The sequence below is a fragment of the Hyperoodon ampullatus genome (assembly GCF_949752795.1).
Source record: "Hyperoodon ampullatus genome assembly, chromosome: 5".
In the NCBI taxonomy this organism is placed as follows: Eukaryota; Metazoa; Chordata; class Mammalia; order Artiodactyla; family Ziphiidae; genus Hyperoodon; species Hyperoodon ampullatus.
The window spans coordinates 77357961-77374865 of record NC_136918.1 but is presented as its reverse complement, the minus strand read 5'-3'; the positions used below and the strand labels follow the sequence as shown (position 1 = coordinate 77374865).

General features: G+C 36.1%; 1 protein-coding gene across 1 annotated transcript in view; it reads right to left on the bottom strand.

Annotated features, from left to right (window-relative positions):
- DNAJC13 (DnaJ heat shock protein family (Hsp40) member C13) overlaps nucleotides 1-15104 on the bottom strand; it is a gene marked incomplete at its 3' end in the record, with an annotated part of 106591 nt that extends 91487 nt beyond the window's left edge. Inside the window, exons 1-3 of the mRNA XM_079705255.1 lie at nucleotides 15034-15104; nucleotides 1017-1092; nucleotides 77-226 (exon numbers count right to left, since the gene is read on the bottom strand). Coding sequence (XP_079561381.1) covers nucleotides 77-226; nucleotides 1017-1092; nucleotides 15034-15101 — 294 coding nt within the window. The 5' untranslated portion in view covers nucleotides 15102-15104. The remainder of the gene's footprint in view (nucleotides 1-76; nucleotides 227-1016; nucleotides 1093-15033) is intronic.
- Between the last annotated feature and the right edge of the window lie 1801 nt (nucleotides 15105-16905).

The window sequence follows — 16905 nt, the reverse complement described above, 5'->3', positions numbered from 1 at the left end:
TCTGTAGTTTAATCTAACTGTTTCATTAAGAAAAAGAAGAGAGAAATTTAGTGTATTAACATGAAATGGTTCTTACCAATGCTTCTGTAAGAAGTTCTGTTCTGTGCTCTGTAGAAAATTTTAATGTTTCTGACTTTTTTCCACTGCCTTTACGAAATGTGAGGTTGAACTCTGTTCCTTGTCCTTTTCCAACAGGGCTGATGCTGCAAATGTCTCCATAAGGCCACTAACAAAAAGAAAGGAATTCTTTCAACTTGTGCTATACTATGGGGAAATGCAACACTTATTTTTACTACTTTGATTTCACAATCACTGATTAAATGAGAAAATTTTACAAAACAGTACTGAGGTCTAGAAACGGTTTTGTCTTACAGTAATTCTATAAAACAAACTTTTAAAAGTTTTCAGTCATCAGGGACAATAAAGAAGTCCTATCCGTTTTCCAACTTCAGTGATTGATGACATTAATCCAAAGCAATTAAAATACATAGATGTGAAAAGAACTGGGGAATAGCATTTTATGATTACCTACAAATGTGTTAAAAACAGCAATAAAAAGAAGAATCTGTAAAACATACCTAATTTAGAATTAAAATAAGCTAGAATATATTTATGTTTACTTATCCATATTCACATTAGTCTTGCCTTTATAGACAGTAACCTTACTTTCATTACAAGTATTTTCCAACCACTGCACTTGTGACTTATGTATGCCTGTAAAGCTGCCTTTAAAATTATAAAGAATTTACAAATTTTACATTAAAAAGACTGCTGTAATCAATAGTAACATATTAAAATGTTATACCCGTTAGAGCCTAGAAATAAGCACACACATGCCCCCTTTATTTATGTTTGGTCCTGAGCACTGAGCATTATATAAGCATATTAATCTTTTTCAGATTTGACACTTCTACCCTAAAGTACTGATTTCAGACAGGGAGTCATGGGTCAGGTTTTAACCTGGCTTTTAAAATTCAAATGGAGTTCAAACACCTAATAGCTTCTAACATAATTACCTGATTTGTTACTTCTAAGGTATTGGGATTATATGTAGTAATCGCATGGGTTCCAACTGAAAAGACACGCTTATACCTAAAAAGGAAGTACTTAAGTTTAGTCTTAAATAAAAGAAGCATTTTATAACAAAATACATATAACACAAAAGGAACATTTCAATAAATAAATAGAAATGTGTTAACTGATTAATGTGACTAAATATATCTTCGTTTTATATTCTCACATTTTTAATGTTCTGAAATGCTACTGGTACTAAGACCCACCCATCACTCATTTTACTGTGAAACAATAAGATCCTTAAGTAGAAAAGTAAAACCTATGCAAGCAATCTTGTGCTGTTAGTATACATGAAGTTAGCAAATCACTGCCAGAGGATGTCAAAAGATTCTAAATGGGAAAATTTTATTTAAAAAAAAAAGACACTGTACACTACTAATTGTTTCAAAATATCCTTTCGACAAGAACATGGTGCAAATGAAGGAAAAGCTATGGCCTACAACTGGTCTGTCACACTCCTATTCTGGAATCTAAATAATTTCTATTTAAGCAACTACATATTACATTTAAGTATTGAAATTTTATAGAAGTAGGAAGGCTACATCACAGACAAGCAATTTTCACTTTTCACTTCACTTCCTTCGCTTAAAGCAACATATCTGAAGGAGAAAATCCATTGGGTATCAGTAATCCTTTAGAAGAGAGAGCAATTCATAATGATAAAAGTGGAAACTGAATTAGAAACATTTATTTAAAACTGAAGAATTAGCTCTTTGGAAATAAAATAATAAAATAGGTCTAAGAAAATACAAAAACAAAATTAGCAATAAAAGAATTTATAACCATAGACACAGAAGAAAAAAAATGATGTAAGTCTATGTTGATAAATTTCAAAATTAAGAATAAATCAACCCCTATATAGAAGAATTTAAGAAAGCTGCAAACAATTACACCCCACAAAAGTACCAAGGCTCAAACAAGGAGATGAAATCTTAAAGGAACAGGTAAATCCTATGTTTCTTAAATTGTTCCAGGAAACAGACTAAGGACAGCTTCTCAATTCTTTCAGTGATAATAAAATCTGGTAAGACACTACAAAAAAGAAAAAAAATACACCAATCTATTTTTAAATAAATACTATCAATATGAATCAAATGGCATATTAAAATAGTAATACACCATGACCAACGACAGTCATTTTAGGAAAACAGTTGAATATCAGAAAAATGTATTAATTGATAATATTTATTGAAATATCTATTTGTATTTTAATAAGAGATTTTTAAATGATCAAAAATGGATGTTAGGGCTTCCCTGGTGGCGCAGTAGTTGAGAGACCGTCTGCTGATGCAGGGGACACGGGTTCGTGCCCCGGTCTGGGAAGATCCCACATGCCGCGAAGCAGCTGGGCCCGTGAGCCATGGCCGCTGAGCCTGTGCGTCCGGAGCCTGTGCTCCGCAACGGGAGAGACCACAACAGTGAGAGGCCCGCGTACCACAAGAAAAAAAAAAAAAAAGGATGTTAAACACAATCAGATGCCTTTTTTATATGTATGGAAAAGACTGTTTTTCTGTTTTACACTACTAATACAGTAAAAAGGCATACATTACCTTAATCCAGCAGCCACTAGCTGACTCAAGGGTCACACGCTAGGAGTATTCCCATTAAGATCAAGAGAGCTCTCTTTCACATTTTAATTTCCCTATTATTTCTTCTAATCGTTATATTATATAATAAAAATGATGAAATTTCCATTTTGGGGAAAAATGATAGATTGTATTAATCTTTACCATATTGCTATATTACAAATTTTTCTCCCTAATTTCATGTCTAAAGTGGAATGGGAAACTAAAGAATGAAAGCTCTTCCTTTTAACATAAAAACATTCATTTGCTGCTTTCTGAAGTGCGGAGAAGTTGAAGGACTGGTGAAGTGGATGAGGATTTATCTAAACAGATAAAAAGTCTCAAAACTTCAGAGGCTTAATTAATGGGAACAAAGAAAAACAAAGAAAAATCTTATTAAAGCAATATTTGCCTCCGAAGATTGCACAATGAAATCAAATGAATGACAGAAATATGAATTCACAAATTCTAACTTTCAGAATCATCTTGAGAGTCAAACATGCCAATTTTTGTTTTTTTAAATTTTTATTGGAGTATAGTTGATTTACAATGTTGTTAGTTGCAGGTATACAGCAAAGTGAATCAGTTATACATATATCCACGTTTTTTTAAGATTCTTTTCTCATACAGGCCATTACAGAGTACTGAGTAGAATTCCCTGTGTTATATAGTAGGTCCTTATTAGTTATCTATTTTATATATAGTAGCGTGTATATGTCAATCCCAATCTTCCAATTTAACCCTCCCCCCCTTAACCCCTGGTAAACATGTTTGTTTTCTACATCTTCGACTCTATTTCTGTTTTGTACGTGAGTTCATTTCAAACATGCCAATTTTTATAATCCTGAAATAAAACTACAGAACTTATTTATTTTACTCTGGAAGCAAAAGCATAAGAATTAAATGCCTGAAATGTTCCAAATGTCAACTGATTTTGTCACATTCAAAATCTTAGAGGATCTTAGTTAAGAAAATATCCTTTTCAATTCTATACTAATCTCCTCCACACAACGAAGCCCCTTCTAATTTCTAACATTTTTCTCATGTAACTTTTTCATCCTGATTAGTGCCATGCAAAAGAACTTTCCAAAATGATGGAAACATTCTGTATCTACACTGTCCAATTAGGTAGCTTTATTGAGCACCTGAAATGTGGCTAATGAGCAACTGAATTTTAAATTTTATTTAAACTTAAATAGCCATGCATGTTTAGTGGCTACCATATTGGAGAGACCACAATCTAGATCCTGCGGCAAAATGATGCTGGAGTGAGGTGCCCATTAGGCCCAAAGTACTCTCATGACTGGTAAACTCAGAGCTATCTTTCAGATAAACACAGAGCTCTAAAGCCTTCCTAAGAAGAGAGCTGTAAGAAAATTCTCAGGAGAATTCCCTTCCATTCCCCTTTCTTCTCCTTCCTTTCTTCTAAGAGCTCCCCATGACTCTCTCCTCTAGAATCACTGCTGGACTACTCTTTAACGTTAGGGCAAATACTTCTAGGTCATTTAAAACCTTTATAAGCAGCCCTAAACCTTCAAAGAGTATCTAAAAAGCCCCTTGGAGATCAGATTTAGAGATTAAAATCTGAATGAGCTCACATGTATGGTATGTTAGTTACACCTGCAATTTAAGGTTTTTCTCTTAAATTTTACTTTCACTAAGTCACTGGTGTCTTAAGTCATAAAGAATAGACAAATACTCCATAAATTCAAGGAGGTACATGTCTTCCTTATCTTTGAAGCTCTAACTCCGAGCATAGTACCCAGCACTGCATAAAGCCAGGTGCTCAATAAATGTTTAGCCAATAGCTAAATAGACCAATTTATGCATTCAGATCTATACGACCCATGAGTTTACTCTTGCTTTTAAAACACAATATAAATCAGATAGCAATTAACAGCACACCAATTTTTTTCTTCATAACCATTGTGACATCAGGAAAAGGCTAAGTTCGTATCTTTAGGAAGAAAATACATTTTATTCACTATCTGCAATGAGAAATTGCCATTTTAATTTTTTTATTTTTTTTAAATAATTTTTATTGAAATATAGCTGATTTGAATGTTGTGGGTTTTTTGTTTGTTCTTTTGGCTGCATTGGGTCTTCACTGCTGCGCAAGGCCTTTCTCTAGTGGTGGTGAGCAGCGACTCCTCTTCGTTGTGGTGTGCGGGCTTCTCATTGCAGTGGCTTCTCTTGCTGTGGAGCATGGGCTCTAGGCGCGCGGGCTTCAGTTACTGTGGTGCGCGGGCTCAGTAGTTGTGGTGTGCCGGCTCAGTAGTTGTGGCTCGCGGGCTCTAGAGCACAGGCTCAGTAGTTGTGGCATATGGGCTTAGTTGCTCTGTGGCATGTGGGACCTTCCTGAACCAGGGCTCGAACCCATGTCCCCTGAATTGGCAGGCGGATTCTTAACCACTGCACCACCAGGGAAGTCCATGAAATTGCCATTTTTTTTTTTTTTTTTTTGCGTTACGCAGGCCTCTCCTCTTGCGGAGCACAGGCTCTGGACGCACAGGCTCAGCGGCCATGGCTCACGGGCCCAGCCGCTCCGCGGCATGTGGGATCTTCCCGGTCCGGGGCACGAACCCGTGTCCCCTGCATCGGCAGGCGGACTCCCAACCACTGCGCCACCAGGGAAGCCCGAAATTGCCATTTTTAAATCATAATAATTTAATTTGAAGTTGTATGGGTCTGAGATGAATCTGTTGGCTCATTCTTAAAAATTATCATACTAAAAACAAGTTCTTATTACAAAATATACAGCTACATAAAATCAACTACAAAAGGAATAAAGACTAAAGTAGACAAAATGAGAAATATATGACAGATGATGCCATACACATGATGAAATGATGAAATGTGAAAGCAAACACCTTTGCCCCAATGAAATTAATATTATTAATATTAATGAAATTAATATTCATTAGTAAATATATAATATTCAACATATTTACTGAACTTGTTTCCTTTTCTTCAGGAACTAAAGCTACACACATCATTAAATGCCTGTAGGGGGTAGGCATTTCTTCCACTCCTTAAATTTTCTTAACTCACAGATTTATTCCAATGTGATAGCCTATTAAAAAAATGATTTACATTACCCATTAACTATAAGGTTATTTAGAATCAGGAAACTAATGATACTCAAATAAATTAAAAAGTATTTGAGACAACTGCTTTCTGTATTGGGGCATTTTGCTCCCATAGCAATTGGTGATAAAGAACTGGGTGATAAGAACAAAAGATGTGCTAACAATAGTGCTGATAAGATAAGAAAGATCATCTGACAGCAAAGCAAGACCGCTGAAGCAAAAGCTGGGGACGTACTCCAGTTTTGGATCTTGATAAGTGATGGTCAGATTTTTTAATAGATTAAATTTATATTAACTTACATGAAAACAAACACACTCCTGTATTAATTCTTGCAAATAAAAATGTTATGCCATTCTTAAACTTTCTAGTCCTTATGAATATTGCTTTCTTCTTTTTTTTTTTTTTTTGTGGTACGCGGGCCTCTCACTGTTGTGGTCTCTCCTGTTGCAGAGCACAGGCTCCGGATGCGCAGGCTCAGCAGCCATGGCTCACGGGTCCAGCCGCTCTGCGGCATGTGGGATCTTCCTGGACCGGGGCACGAACCCGCGTCCCCTGCATCAGCAGGCGGACTCTCAACCACTGCGCCTCCAGGGAAGCCCTTGCTTTCTTCTTTGAAACAACTTTTTCTATCATGATTTTTTTCCATATGGCAAATTTTTTTTGGGGGGGAGAGATAAAACTAATACGTTAGATCAGATACTGCATATTAAGTATTATCATGGATTGGCCCAATATTAAATGAGCATCGTGTTCTGGGTTGAATGGTATGGCAGTGAATAAGAGTCCCTTAAAGACCTAGTTTCCTCTGGGCAGACATTTTTTTTGTTATTTAGTTAACTAATTCAGACATCTGAAATAAACTTCAAAGTAGTAAGAGCTAAGATACCTGTCAGTCATTGTATGAAAGTTTATTTCGGATTTGAATTTCTTAACTAGCTTATATCAGTTAGGCATGTACAATAGTATCAAGAGAAAGAGATATTACAAAAATATTGGCCACCATCACAATGTCATACCCTTCTGCACAGAAATTCGTATTATTCAGTTCTCTCAAAATAGAGAAAATTAAACATTACTTTTTTGTAAGGTATAGAAAAAGCTTGTGCTTATTATAAAATAATGGTTCTCAAATTTCTTGGGATAATAAAACCTTTGTGTGTTACTTTTAAAGTTAAGATCCTCAATCCTTTCAGTGGACAGTCTATGCAACAGTTGGTCTCAAATAAGCCAAACACATCTAATCAGAGTTGGAAGACATCTTTTATGTTACCTCGTCTAGTCCTCATAACATACAGCTCGAACCCTTATAGTACCCTGAGTAAAGCTGGCTACTTTTAGTAGTTGACGACTACTAGTATGAGAGAACCAACTAACCTTCCCTAAAAGTAATTCTATTTGTTTTCCACTACTGCAGATATTGACTATTGTTCCTTAGTTCTAAGTCAATATATACTTCTCCACAAATTTCACCCTCTGGTCCAAGTTCTGTCTTTCAGCTTCATATGAAGCATATCTAATTTTTCTGCCAATCAGACTTTCAGTGCGAATTCTTTCCTAGGTTGAACACCTAGGTGCTTCAACCATTTAAAAGTAAGATCTGGGGGCTTCCCTGGTGGAGCAGTGGCTAAGAATCTGCCTGCCAATGCAGCGGACATGGGTTTGAGCCCTGGTCAGGGAAGATCCCACATGCTGCGGAGCAACTCAGCCTGTGTGCCACAACTACTGAGCCTGTGCTCTAAAGCCCACGAGCCACTCCTGAGCCTGTGTGCCACAACTACTGAAGCCCGCGTGCCTAGAGCCTGTGCTCCGCAACAAGAAAAGCCACCACAATGAGAAGCCCACGCACCGCAACAAAGAGTAGCCCCTGCTGGCCACAACTAGAGAAAGCTTGCGTGCAGCAACAAAGACCCAACACAGCCAAAAATAAAATAAATAAACAAAAAGATGTGGACACCAATTTCTAGAAGCCTTTAGGATTCTCACAGAATCTAGAGTTTTCCCTATTATTAAAAGCTTGAGAATCTAGTTACTTGAACTAAATTTTAGTCCATCAGATAATGTAACTAGGGATAACTGAAGTGCAAGGTTTCTCAAAGAGTTAAGAGATCAATGGTAAGCACTCTGACAGTTAAGCCCATCAGCTCTGGAGTCACACTGCCTGGGTTCAAATACTGTCTAAACTGTTCACTTACTGTGTATCCTCTGATAACTTGCTTAACCTCTCTAAGCTTCAGTTTCCACATCTAAAAGATGTGGATAATATGCATACTTAGCTCATAATGTGAGAATTAAATAATCCATGTAAAGTGCTTGTCACTTAGTGTTTATAATCAATAAATGTCACTCTTATTGCTCTTATTCTGTTGATTGAATAAATGGGAGGGAGGGTTCAACACTCCACTAGTCACTGAACTAATTATTATTAGTATCGTTATGTTTCAAGTATCCATGACTGCTGAATTCATATTTAAAATACAGAACAAAATTAATTGATCATTCATCTCATTATATTACCGGGATACTCCATTCTGGTCAAACTCCACTTGAAAGATGAGTTTCACCTGAGAGGGCTCATTTACATTAGAAGTTGTATTCCTCAGAAAAGAGAAAAAAAGGAATATATAGGAAACATTCTGTGGTAATAACTCAGTGAGAAAATGTCCCACTTCTAATTAAAGGGCATTCCATGAAATGTAGTATTTTTTTTTTTTTGGAGGTATGCTGGCCTCTCACTGTTGTGGCCTCTCCCATTGCGGAGCACAGGCTCCGGACGCGCAGGCCCAGCGGCCATGGCTCACGGGCCCAGCCGCTCCGCAGCATGCGGGATCTTCCCAGACCAGGGCACAAACCTGTGTCCCCTGCATCAGCAGGCGGACTCTCAACCACTGTGCCACCAGGGAAGCCCAAAATGTAGTATTTTAAGGACTTATTTTCTGTGATGCAGGGTCCATATTTTTTCCAGCTCAGATGGAGCTTTCTTTTAAACAGAGTTTTTTAGAGCAGTTTTAGGTTCACAATAATATTAAGCAGAAAGTACAAAGATTCCCAGTATACTCCCTGTCCACACCCATGCACAGCCTCCCCCGTTATCAACAAGCCCCACCAGAGTGATACATTTGTTACAACTGGTGAACCCACACTGACACATCATTATCCAACAAAATCCACAGTTTACATTAGAGTTCACTCTTGGTGCCTTACATTCTATGGTTTGGACCAAAGTATAATGACATGTATCCACCATTACAGTATCATAGAGTAGTTTCGCTGTCCCAAAAATCCTGAGCTCTGCCTATTCATCCTTTCCTCCCTGCTAAACCCTGAAAGCCACGATCTTTTTACTGTCTCCAAAGTTTTGCCTTTTCCACAATGTCATATACTGCAGTTGGAATCATATAGCATGTAGCGTTTTCAGACTGGCTTCTTTCACTTAATATTATTATGCATTTAAGTTTCCTCCATGTCTTTTCATGACTTGATGGCTCTTTTTTTTAGTGCCGAATAATATTCATTGTCTGCATGTACTACAGTTTACTCATTCACCTACTGAAAGACATCTTGGTTGTTTTCAAGTTTCGGTAATTATGAATAAAGCTGCTATCAACATCTGTGTGCAGGTTTCTGTGTGGACATAGGTTTTCAACTCCTTTGGGTAAACTGAGTGTAACTGCTGGATCATATGGTAAGAGAACGTTGAGTATTGTAAGAAACCACCAAACTATTTTCCAAAGCGGCTATACCATTTTGTATTTCCACCAGCAATAAATGAGAGTTCCTGTTGCTTCACATCCTCACGAGCATTTGAAGTTGTCAGTGTTCTGGATTTTGGCCATTCCAGTAGATGTGTAGTGGTATCTCTACATCTGCCTGCATTTCTCTGAATTGTTTGCCATCTGTATATTTTCTTTCCTTTTTTTTATTGGCTGTGCTGCACAGCATGTGGGATCTTAGTTCCCCGACCAGGGATCAAACCCGTGCTCCCTGCAGTGGAAGTGTGAAGTCCTAACCACTGGACCGCCAGGGAATTCCCTGAATATTTTCTTTGGTGAGGTCTCTGTTAAGATCTTTGGCTCATTTTTTAATCGAGTTGTTTGTCTTCTTATTGTTGAGTTTTAAGGATTCTTTGTATAACAGTGCTTTATAAAATATGTCTTTTGCAAATATTTTCTCCCAGCTTGTCTTTACATTCTCTTGATAGTGTCTTTCACAAAGCAGAAGTTTTCAACTTTAATGCAGTCCAACTTATCAATTCATTTTTTTCATGGTTAATGTATTTGGTGTTGTATCTAAAAAGTCATCACCAAACACAAGGTCATCTAGATTTTCTCCCATGTTGTCTTCTTGGAGTTTTATAATTTTACATTTCACACTTAGGTCTGTGATCCATTTTGAGTTAATTTTGTGAAGGATGTAGAATCTATGCCTAGATTCATTTTGTTGCATGTGGATGTCCAGGTGTTCAAGTATCATTTGTTGAAAAGACAAGCATCATTTGTTGGAAAGACTCTTTGCTCCTAAAACTAGCTTTTAATAGAGCACTGTGTGTAAAATATAAAATTCCTAGCAGATGTGATCCTATTTGCACTTGAAAGATATTCAAATACCAGACTGCTTGATAATAAGCACAAAGAGATGTACAAAGAAAACACAAAGAGAATTCAGGATGGACGCATGTGAGGTTTAGAGGCTGGCAGGGTCAAGGGCTAAAATCAACAAAGCAGGGGAAGAAACCCCCAGGTTTCCTAGAGTTATCAGAGTTGGTGAGATGTGTAAATGCCAGGAAGCTAAAGAGAAGAGTCTCTCTTCTCTTGTAGGATTCTATTCCTACATTATAAGAAAGGTATGAGAAATTCACTAGCTTCCCTTTCCCTCAACTCTTCTCTCAATTTCCTGTACCTAGTCATTACACAGGCTGTCTATGAATGTAGTGGGCATCTGCCAATGAATTTCGTAGACTGATTATGATATATCCCAATGTACTGCAGTTAAAATCCTGTTCAGATACTAAAATGCTACTTTTAAATTCAGAGCATTTGATACAATTAATGTATGCAAATATTAAAGTGGTCCACAGGTAGATTTTCCATGTAATTTCCATCCAGAAAAAAAATAAGTACCTAATTTTCAACATTACTGTGAAGTTTTCCATAGTGAATCTGCATTTCTGCTTTAACTGAAATGTATGCATCTTCCTTCCTATCAGAAATGACTTGCCAGGTCAAAAAGGAAACTTTGTTCTTTCATGAAAGAAAAGTGCTTTTTACCACTGAAATCTCCTCCCCCTTCCTGCTCCTTCCAGACAAAGATATAATTTAACTGTGTACTTTACAAGTGGGAAAATGACAAACACAGCAGAAAGCCTACTTTGCCAGCCAAGGGGTGAAGAGACCTTAATCATTAAAAACATGAGTAGGGGCTGAAATGTAAACATATGAAAACTATTACAAAGGTAAAATGAAATAGGTCACATGAATATCCCCAAGGGAAATATGTGGAGAGGTTATCTTTAATTTAGGTATATTAAGATAAAGAAAAATATCTGTCCATCTTTACTGTCACTATCAATAACATTTTCTAAAATGTTGGGGTTGAGTTGGAATCTCTTAAAACTGAGGCCCTAAAACCCCAAAATCACACGCAAAATTTGTTGCATATAGATATGTTGCTAGAGAGAGGGTTCAAATAGCAACTCTGAAACAACAGAAAATTTTTAATATTGACCATTTACTTTTTTCGTAAGACCAATGAGAAATACTTTAAACTTAGATTAGAATTGGCTACATAAAATAGGTAATGTAATAAAAGATTCAGTGCCACATAATCATGTATATAACCTAATGAAATGATTCATTATCTGGAAAATGTAGTACCTTTCAAGAAGAAGTTAAAAGTTTCAAAGTGTGTACCCTGAAAGCAACAAAATACTGTTGAAAGAAATTTTAAAAGATTTCAATGTTAAGATATCCCATGTTCGTGGATCAGAAGACTTAACATTCTTAAGGTGGTGATACTCCCCTAATTGATCTATAGATTCAATGAAATCCATATCAAAATCCCAGTTGCCTTTATTGTAAAATTGACTACTGACTCTAAGATTCATTTGGAAATGCAAGAGACCCAGAAAAGCCAACATAATTTGAAAATAAACAAAGTTGGAACCTGAAACTTTCTAGTTTTGAAACCTAGTACAAAGCTACAGTAATTAAGACAATATGGTTCTAGGAATTCCCTGGCAGTCCAGTGGTTAGGACTCAGCGCTTTCACTGCCGTGGGCCCAGGTCTGATCCCTGGTCAGGGGAACTAAAACCCTGCAAGTCGTGTGGCACAGCCAAAAAAAAAAAAAAAAAGACAATATGGTTCTGTCATAACAGTAGGCAAGGCATATAGATCAATGGAATAAAACTGAGAATTCAGGAATAAACTTCTACGGTCAATTGATTTTTGATGAGGTTGTCAAAACAGTTCAATGGGGAAAGAATAGTTTTTTCAACAAATGGTGCGGGATAACTAGATATCCACATGCAAAAGAATAAAGCTGGATCCCTACTTCCCATTGCACACAAAAATTAACCCAAAATCAAAATTATAAAACTCTTAGAAGAAAACATAGGAATAAATCTTTGAGACCTTGGATTAGGTAATGGCTTCTTAGATGTGACACCAAAAGCACAAATGGCAATAGAAAAAAATAGATTGGATTCATGAAAATTTCATCAAAATTAAAACCTTTGTGCTTCAAAGCATACCATCAAGAAAGTGAAAAGATAACCCACTGAACAGGAGGGTTGCAAATCATACCTCTATAAGGAAGTTGTATTCATAATACATAAAGAACTTATGCAACTCAACAACAGAAGAATGAACAACTGAGTTAAAAATTGGGTAAATGATCTGAATAGACAGTTCATGAAATATACAAAAAATGGCCAATAAGCGCATGAAAAGATACTCAACATCTTAGTCATTAGGGAAATGCAAATCAAAACCACAATGAGATACCACTTCATATGCACTAGGATGGCTAAAATGAAAAGAAAGACAATAACAAGTGTTGGTAAGGATGTGGAGAAATTGGAATCCTCATACACTGATGGGAGGATTATAAAATGCTGCAGCCACTTTGGAAAACAGTTTGGCTGTTCCTCAAAAAGTTAAACATAGAGTTACCATATAATTCTATGTAACTCCATATACTGGGTTGCCCAAAAAGTTCGTTTGGGTGTTTGGTAAGATGTTATGGAAAAACCCCAATGAACTCTGGCCAACCCAATACCATCAATTCCACTCCTAGGTATATACCCAAGAGAACTGGAAATATAGATTCACCCATAAACGTGTATGTGTTATAGTAGCACTATTCTATTCATAATAGTAAAAAAGTAGAAACACTGTAAGTGTCCATCAACAGATGAATGGATAAACAAAATGTGGCAATATCCATACAATAGATTTGGCAATAAAAAGAAATGAAGTACTAACACATGCTACAACGTGGATAAACCTTGAAAACATGCTAAGTGAAAGAAGATAGTCACAAAAGATCATATATTGGATGAGTCCATTTATATGTGATGTCCTAAATAAGCAATACAGAGACAAAAAACAGATTAGTGGGTGCCAGATGCAGGCAAGAGGGGAAAGGGGAGGAATTGCTAATATATTTAGAGGAGTATTTTTGGGGCTGATGAAAGTGTTCTATAAATAGTTAGTGGTGATGGTTCACAATTCTACAAATATACTAAAAAAACCACGGAATTGTACACTTAAAAAGAGTGAGTTTTATGTTAAGTAAATTATATCAATAAAGCTCTTATAAAAACAAAACAAAAAAGTTTCAAGGTGTGAATGATGGAGGTAAGGAATTGTGCTCGGAGCACAGAAATAGTTCTGCTCCAAATAATTACAAAAAAGGAAAGGAAAAAAAGGATTGTTTTAAGTCACAGTCATTACTAAGAACATTAAAAGTTTTTCCAGGTGATCACAGTTACTGATAAGCTCATGAAGCAAAAAGTATTACTGGAAGTTTGTTCTTTAGAATTAATTCAACAGTATGCTATAATTGTATTAAAAAACAAAAGCTATATTATGATGATAAGAGCAATTTAACTCTTGAGGAAAAAATAAAATCATTTAAATATACAACTTTTTTTAAGGCTAAAAGAACTAAAGAGACTCATACTATTCTGGATTTGCCAATATTCTAACTTTGGTCAATGAAATTAACTGAAGAAAAAAATTTCAAGACAAGTATTCCACAGGATAACAATTAAGTAGCTCATACAACTGAGCTACTAAAAGGAAACAAAATTAAACACTCAAATCTTTCAAAATTATAGTCAGTTTCTTAATGCAAACGAGAAACACTACAGAATTCAGATATTGCACCATTCTAAGAAGTTACAACACTATTACCTAAAAAATGGAAAGTTAAGAATAAGAACTACCCCACCCTCTCTCCTCATCCTCCAGAGGAAAAAAAAAAAAAGAATAAGAACTAAAGTTATTGGCTTTGTACACATGTCATGTTTTATCTGTCTGAGGCCTGATCTGGAATAATGTGGTTACCTATTTGTCAAAGTGTGGCACACTCATTTTACTTATTACTACTCAAAATGACCACAGACTAAACGTTTTTGTAATGGTCAAAAGGTGCCATTCACTGAATACTCAATGTATTTAAGGTATAATTTTAAAACCTTCACATACTCCGTATCAATTCATTTAATCCTTATATCAGTCTGAGGGGTAGGAATTACTCTTCATTTTACAAAAGGATACATAAGCATGTACACCTTGCTTTGACCACGCAAGTTACTGAAAAATGTCATCATCCCCTCCCAAGGAAGGGACCAAACCCAATTTTTAAATTTCATTACAGGTTTAAAAAAAGATTACAAAATGCAATATTGGCATATTTTCCCTGAGAGTCGAATGGAAATGAATATGTATTGATAACACAGGCTTATCTTTAAGCGATAGAGTTGTGAAGTTAACACTCCACTACTACATAACCTCATCATTAATTGACAGCATTCAAGACAGTGGATAACTGGTTTATATTCCTTTTAATTCCTACCAAATTCCTTCCCAAGACAGACAGAGAAAACCAGACATATCAAAAGAAAAAAGAATAATAATTTATTCTAAATGTAGCATTTGCATTTAAAATATGTACATATGCTTTTCAGAAGAGAAGGGCTGAATGACATTATTGAGTTGTGCAGTACTATTCAAGACACTGAAAAAGTAATGTTTAAAATACTTTACAGAGGCAGAGAAAAGTAAAACCAACAGAAATACTTACTTTCCCCTCCATGAATGTTTTGTTGTGTAGAAACATGCTAAATCCTTATTTTCCCTAATTATGTTCATTTTGTGCTGAAACCTGAAAGATAAAAATATGGGTAAATTTCATAATAGTGCTATCCTTAAGAGTTTTCCTTGAATCTCCCATACCATAATTTCATAGCCTGCCATATGGCACTGATTTTAAGACATCAATTTTTCTACATGACCATAAGGTTTTAAAGGATAGGCATGGTCTGTTCACCTCTCTATCACAGCCTTTAGCACAGCATATTGTCACAGCTCTCTTCCACTACACTGGGTTTCTTGAGGACAAGAATCGCCCTCTATCAACATCTCGATTGCAGAGAACCTAATAGAAAAAATGTTAAAGTAAATGAATCTTTAAATCTCACATTGCCAAACAATGTCTTAACATATCATGGGCACCTACAAATGTTTGCCAAGGGTCAAACCAATTCTAATAGGTTTTTGTCCATTAGACAAAACACTTAGCTAAACACTTAGCTGCTAAGTGTCAGCCATCTTGCTGTCACTGTCACTTTAAAGGGAACCTATTGTAAATAAGTAAGGTTTAATTTAATAGTCTCATTATAAAAGTAATTCAAGTACATAATAAAAAATTTTTAATGTTCATAAAGTAACGCATCTTTCATCCTAGCATCCAAAGATAATCATTCTAGCTTCCCTTCTTCTATCTAGAAAAAATAACTTTTTAAACAAAATTGAGATTGTCATTCATACCACTTAACCTGTTTTTACAGAATATTAACCTTTTTCCACAGAATTATACTTTGAGAAAATAATTTTTAAGTCACACGGTATTCCATACTAGAACAATGCTACTCAAAGTGTAGTTGCAAACATCAAGATGAGTGCAGAAATTAAGTGTTCAGAAATGTTTGTTACAGTTTGGTTAGTGAACTCTCTAGTTAAACAGGACAGCTGAAGATTGTTGAACTTCCTAACAGCCACAGGCAGAGGGACCATGTTATGTGCAATATTTCAAGATTAGTTTGTTGACTATAACCTTGAGGTGTTAAAAATCCAGAATCCATTTATCTCATGAAAAAATTTCAATTTAGCTAATTTTACACAATAATTGCATAAACTGGCTACTAATGAAAGACTGATGATAAATTTTGAAAACTCTGCATCATTTGCTTCACACTGAATAAAAGTTAAAAATGAATATGGTCATTTATTTCTTGTGTCACTTGGCTATTGCTTCCTACCCTTAATAATTAGAAATGCTCTCTAAAAAATACTGTAAGGTACATACCAAAGGGTCAATAATGCAAACTGAATGGTTAGAAGTATGGTTCACTTAGCTTTCTTTACATCTTTATATGTCTAAACTTTTTTTAGTCAACAAGTGTTCTTTTCATAATTAGAATAAAACCATTTTCATCCAAAAACATTTTTATAACAGCTTTTTGAGACACAATTCACACACTAAAATTCACCCTTTTAAAAGTGTACAATTCGGGCTTCCCTGGTGGCGCAGTGGTTGAGAGTCTGCCTGCCGATGCAGGGGACACGGGTTCGTGCCCCGGTCCGGGAAGATCCCACATGCCGCAGAGTGGCTGGGCCCAGGAGCCATGGCCGCTGAGCCTGTGCGTCCGGAGCCTGTGCTCCGCAACGGGAGAGGCCACAACAGTGAGAGGCCCGCGTACCGCAAAAAAAAAAAAAAAAAAAGTGTACAATTCAAGGGTTTTTAGCATGTCCACAGAGTTCTACAACCAACACAGTATTTTTATCACCCCAAAAAGAAACCCTGCTAGGAGCCACTCCCCAATCCCCCTCACTCCCACCACCTGGCATCCACTAATCTACTTCCTGTCACTACACACGTGCCTATCTTGGAATC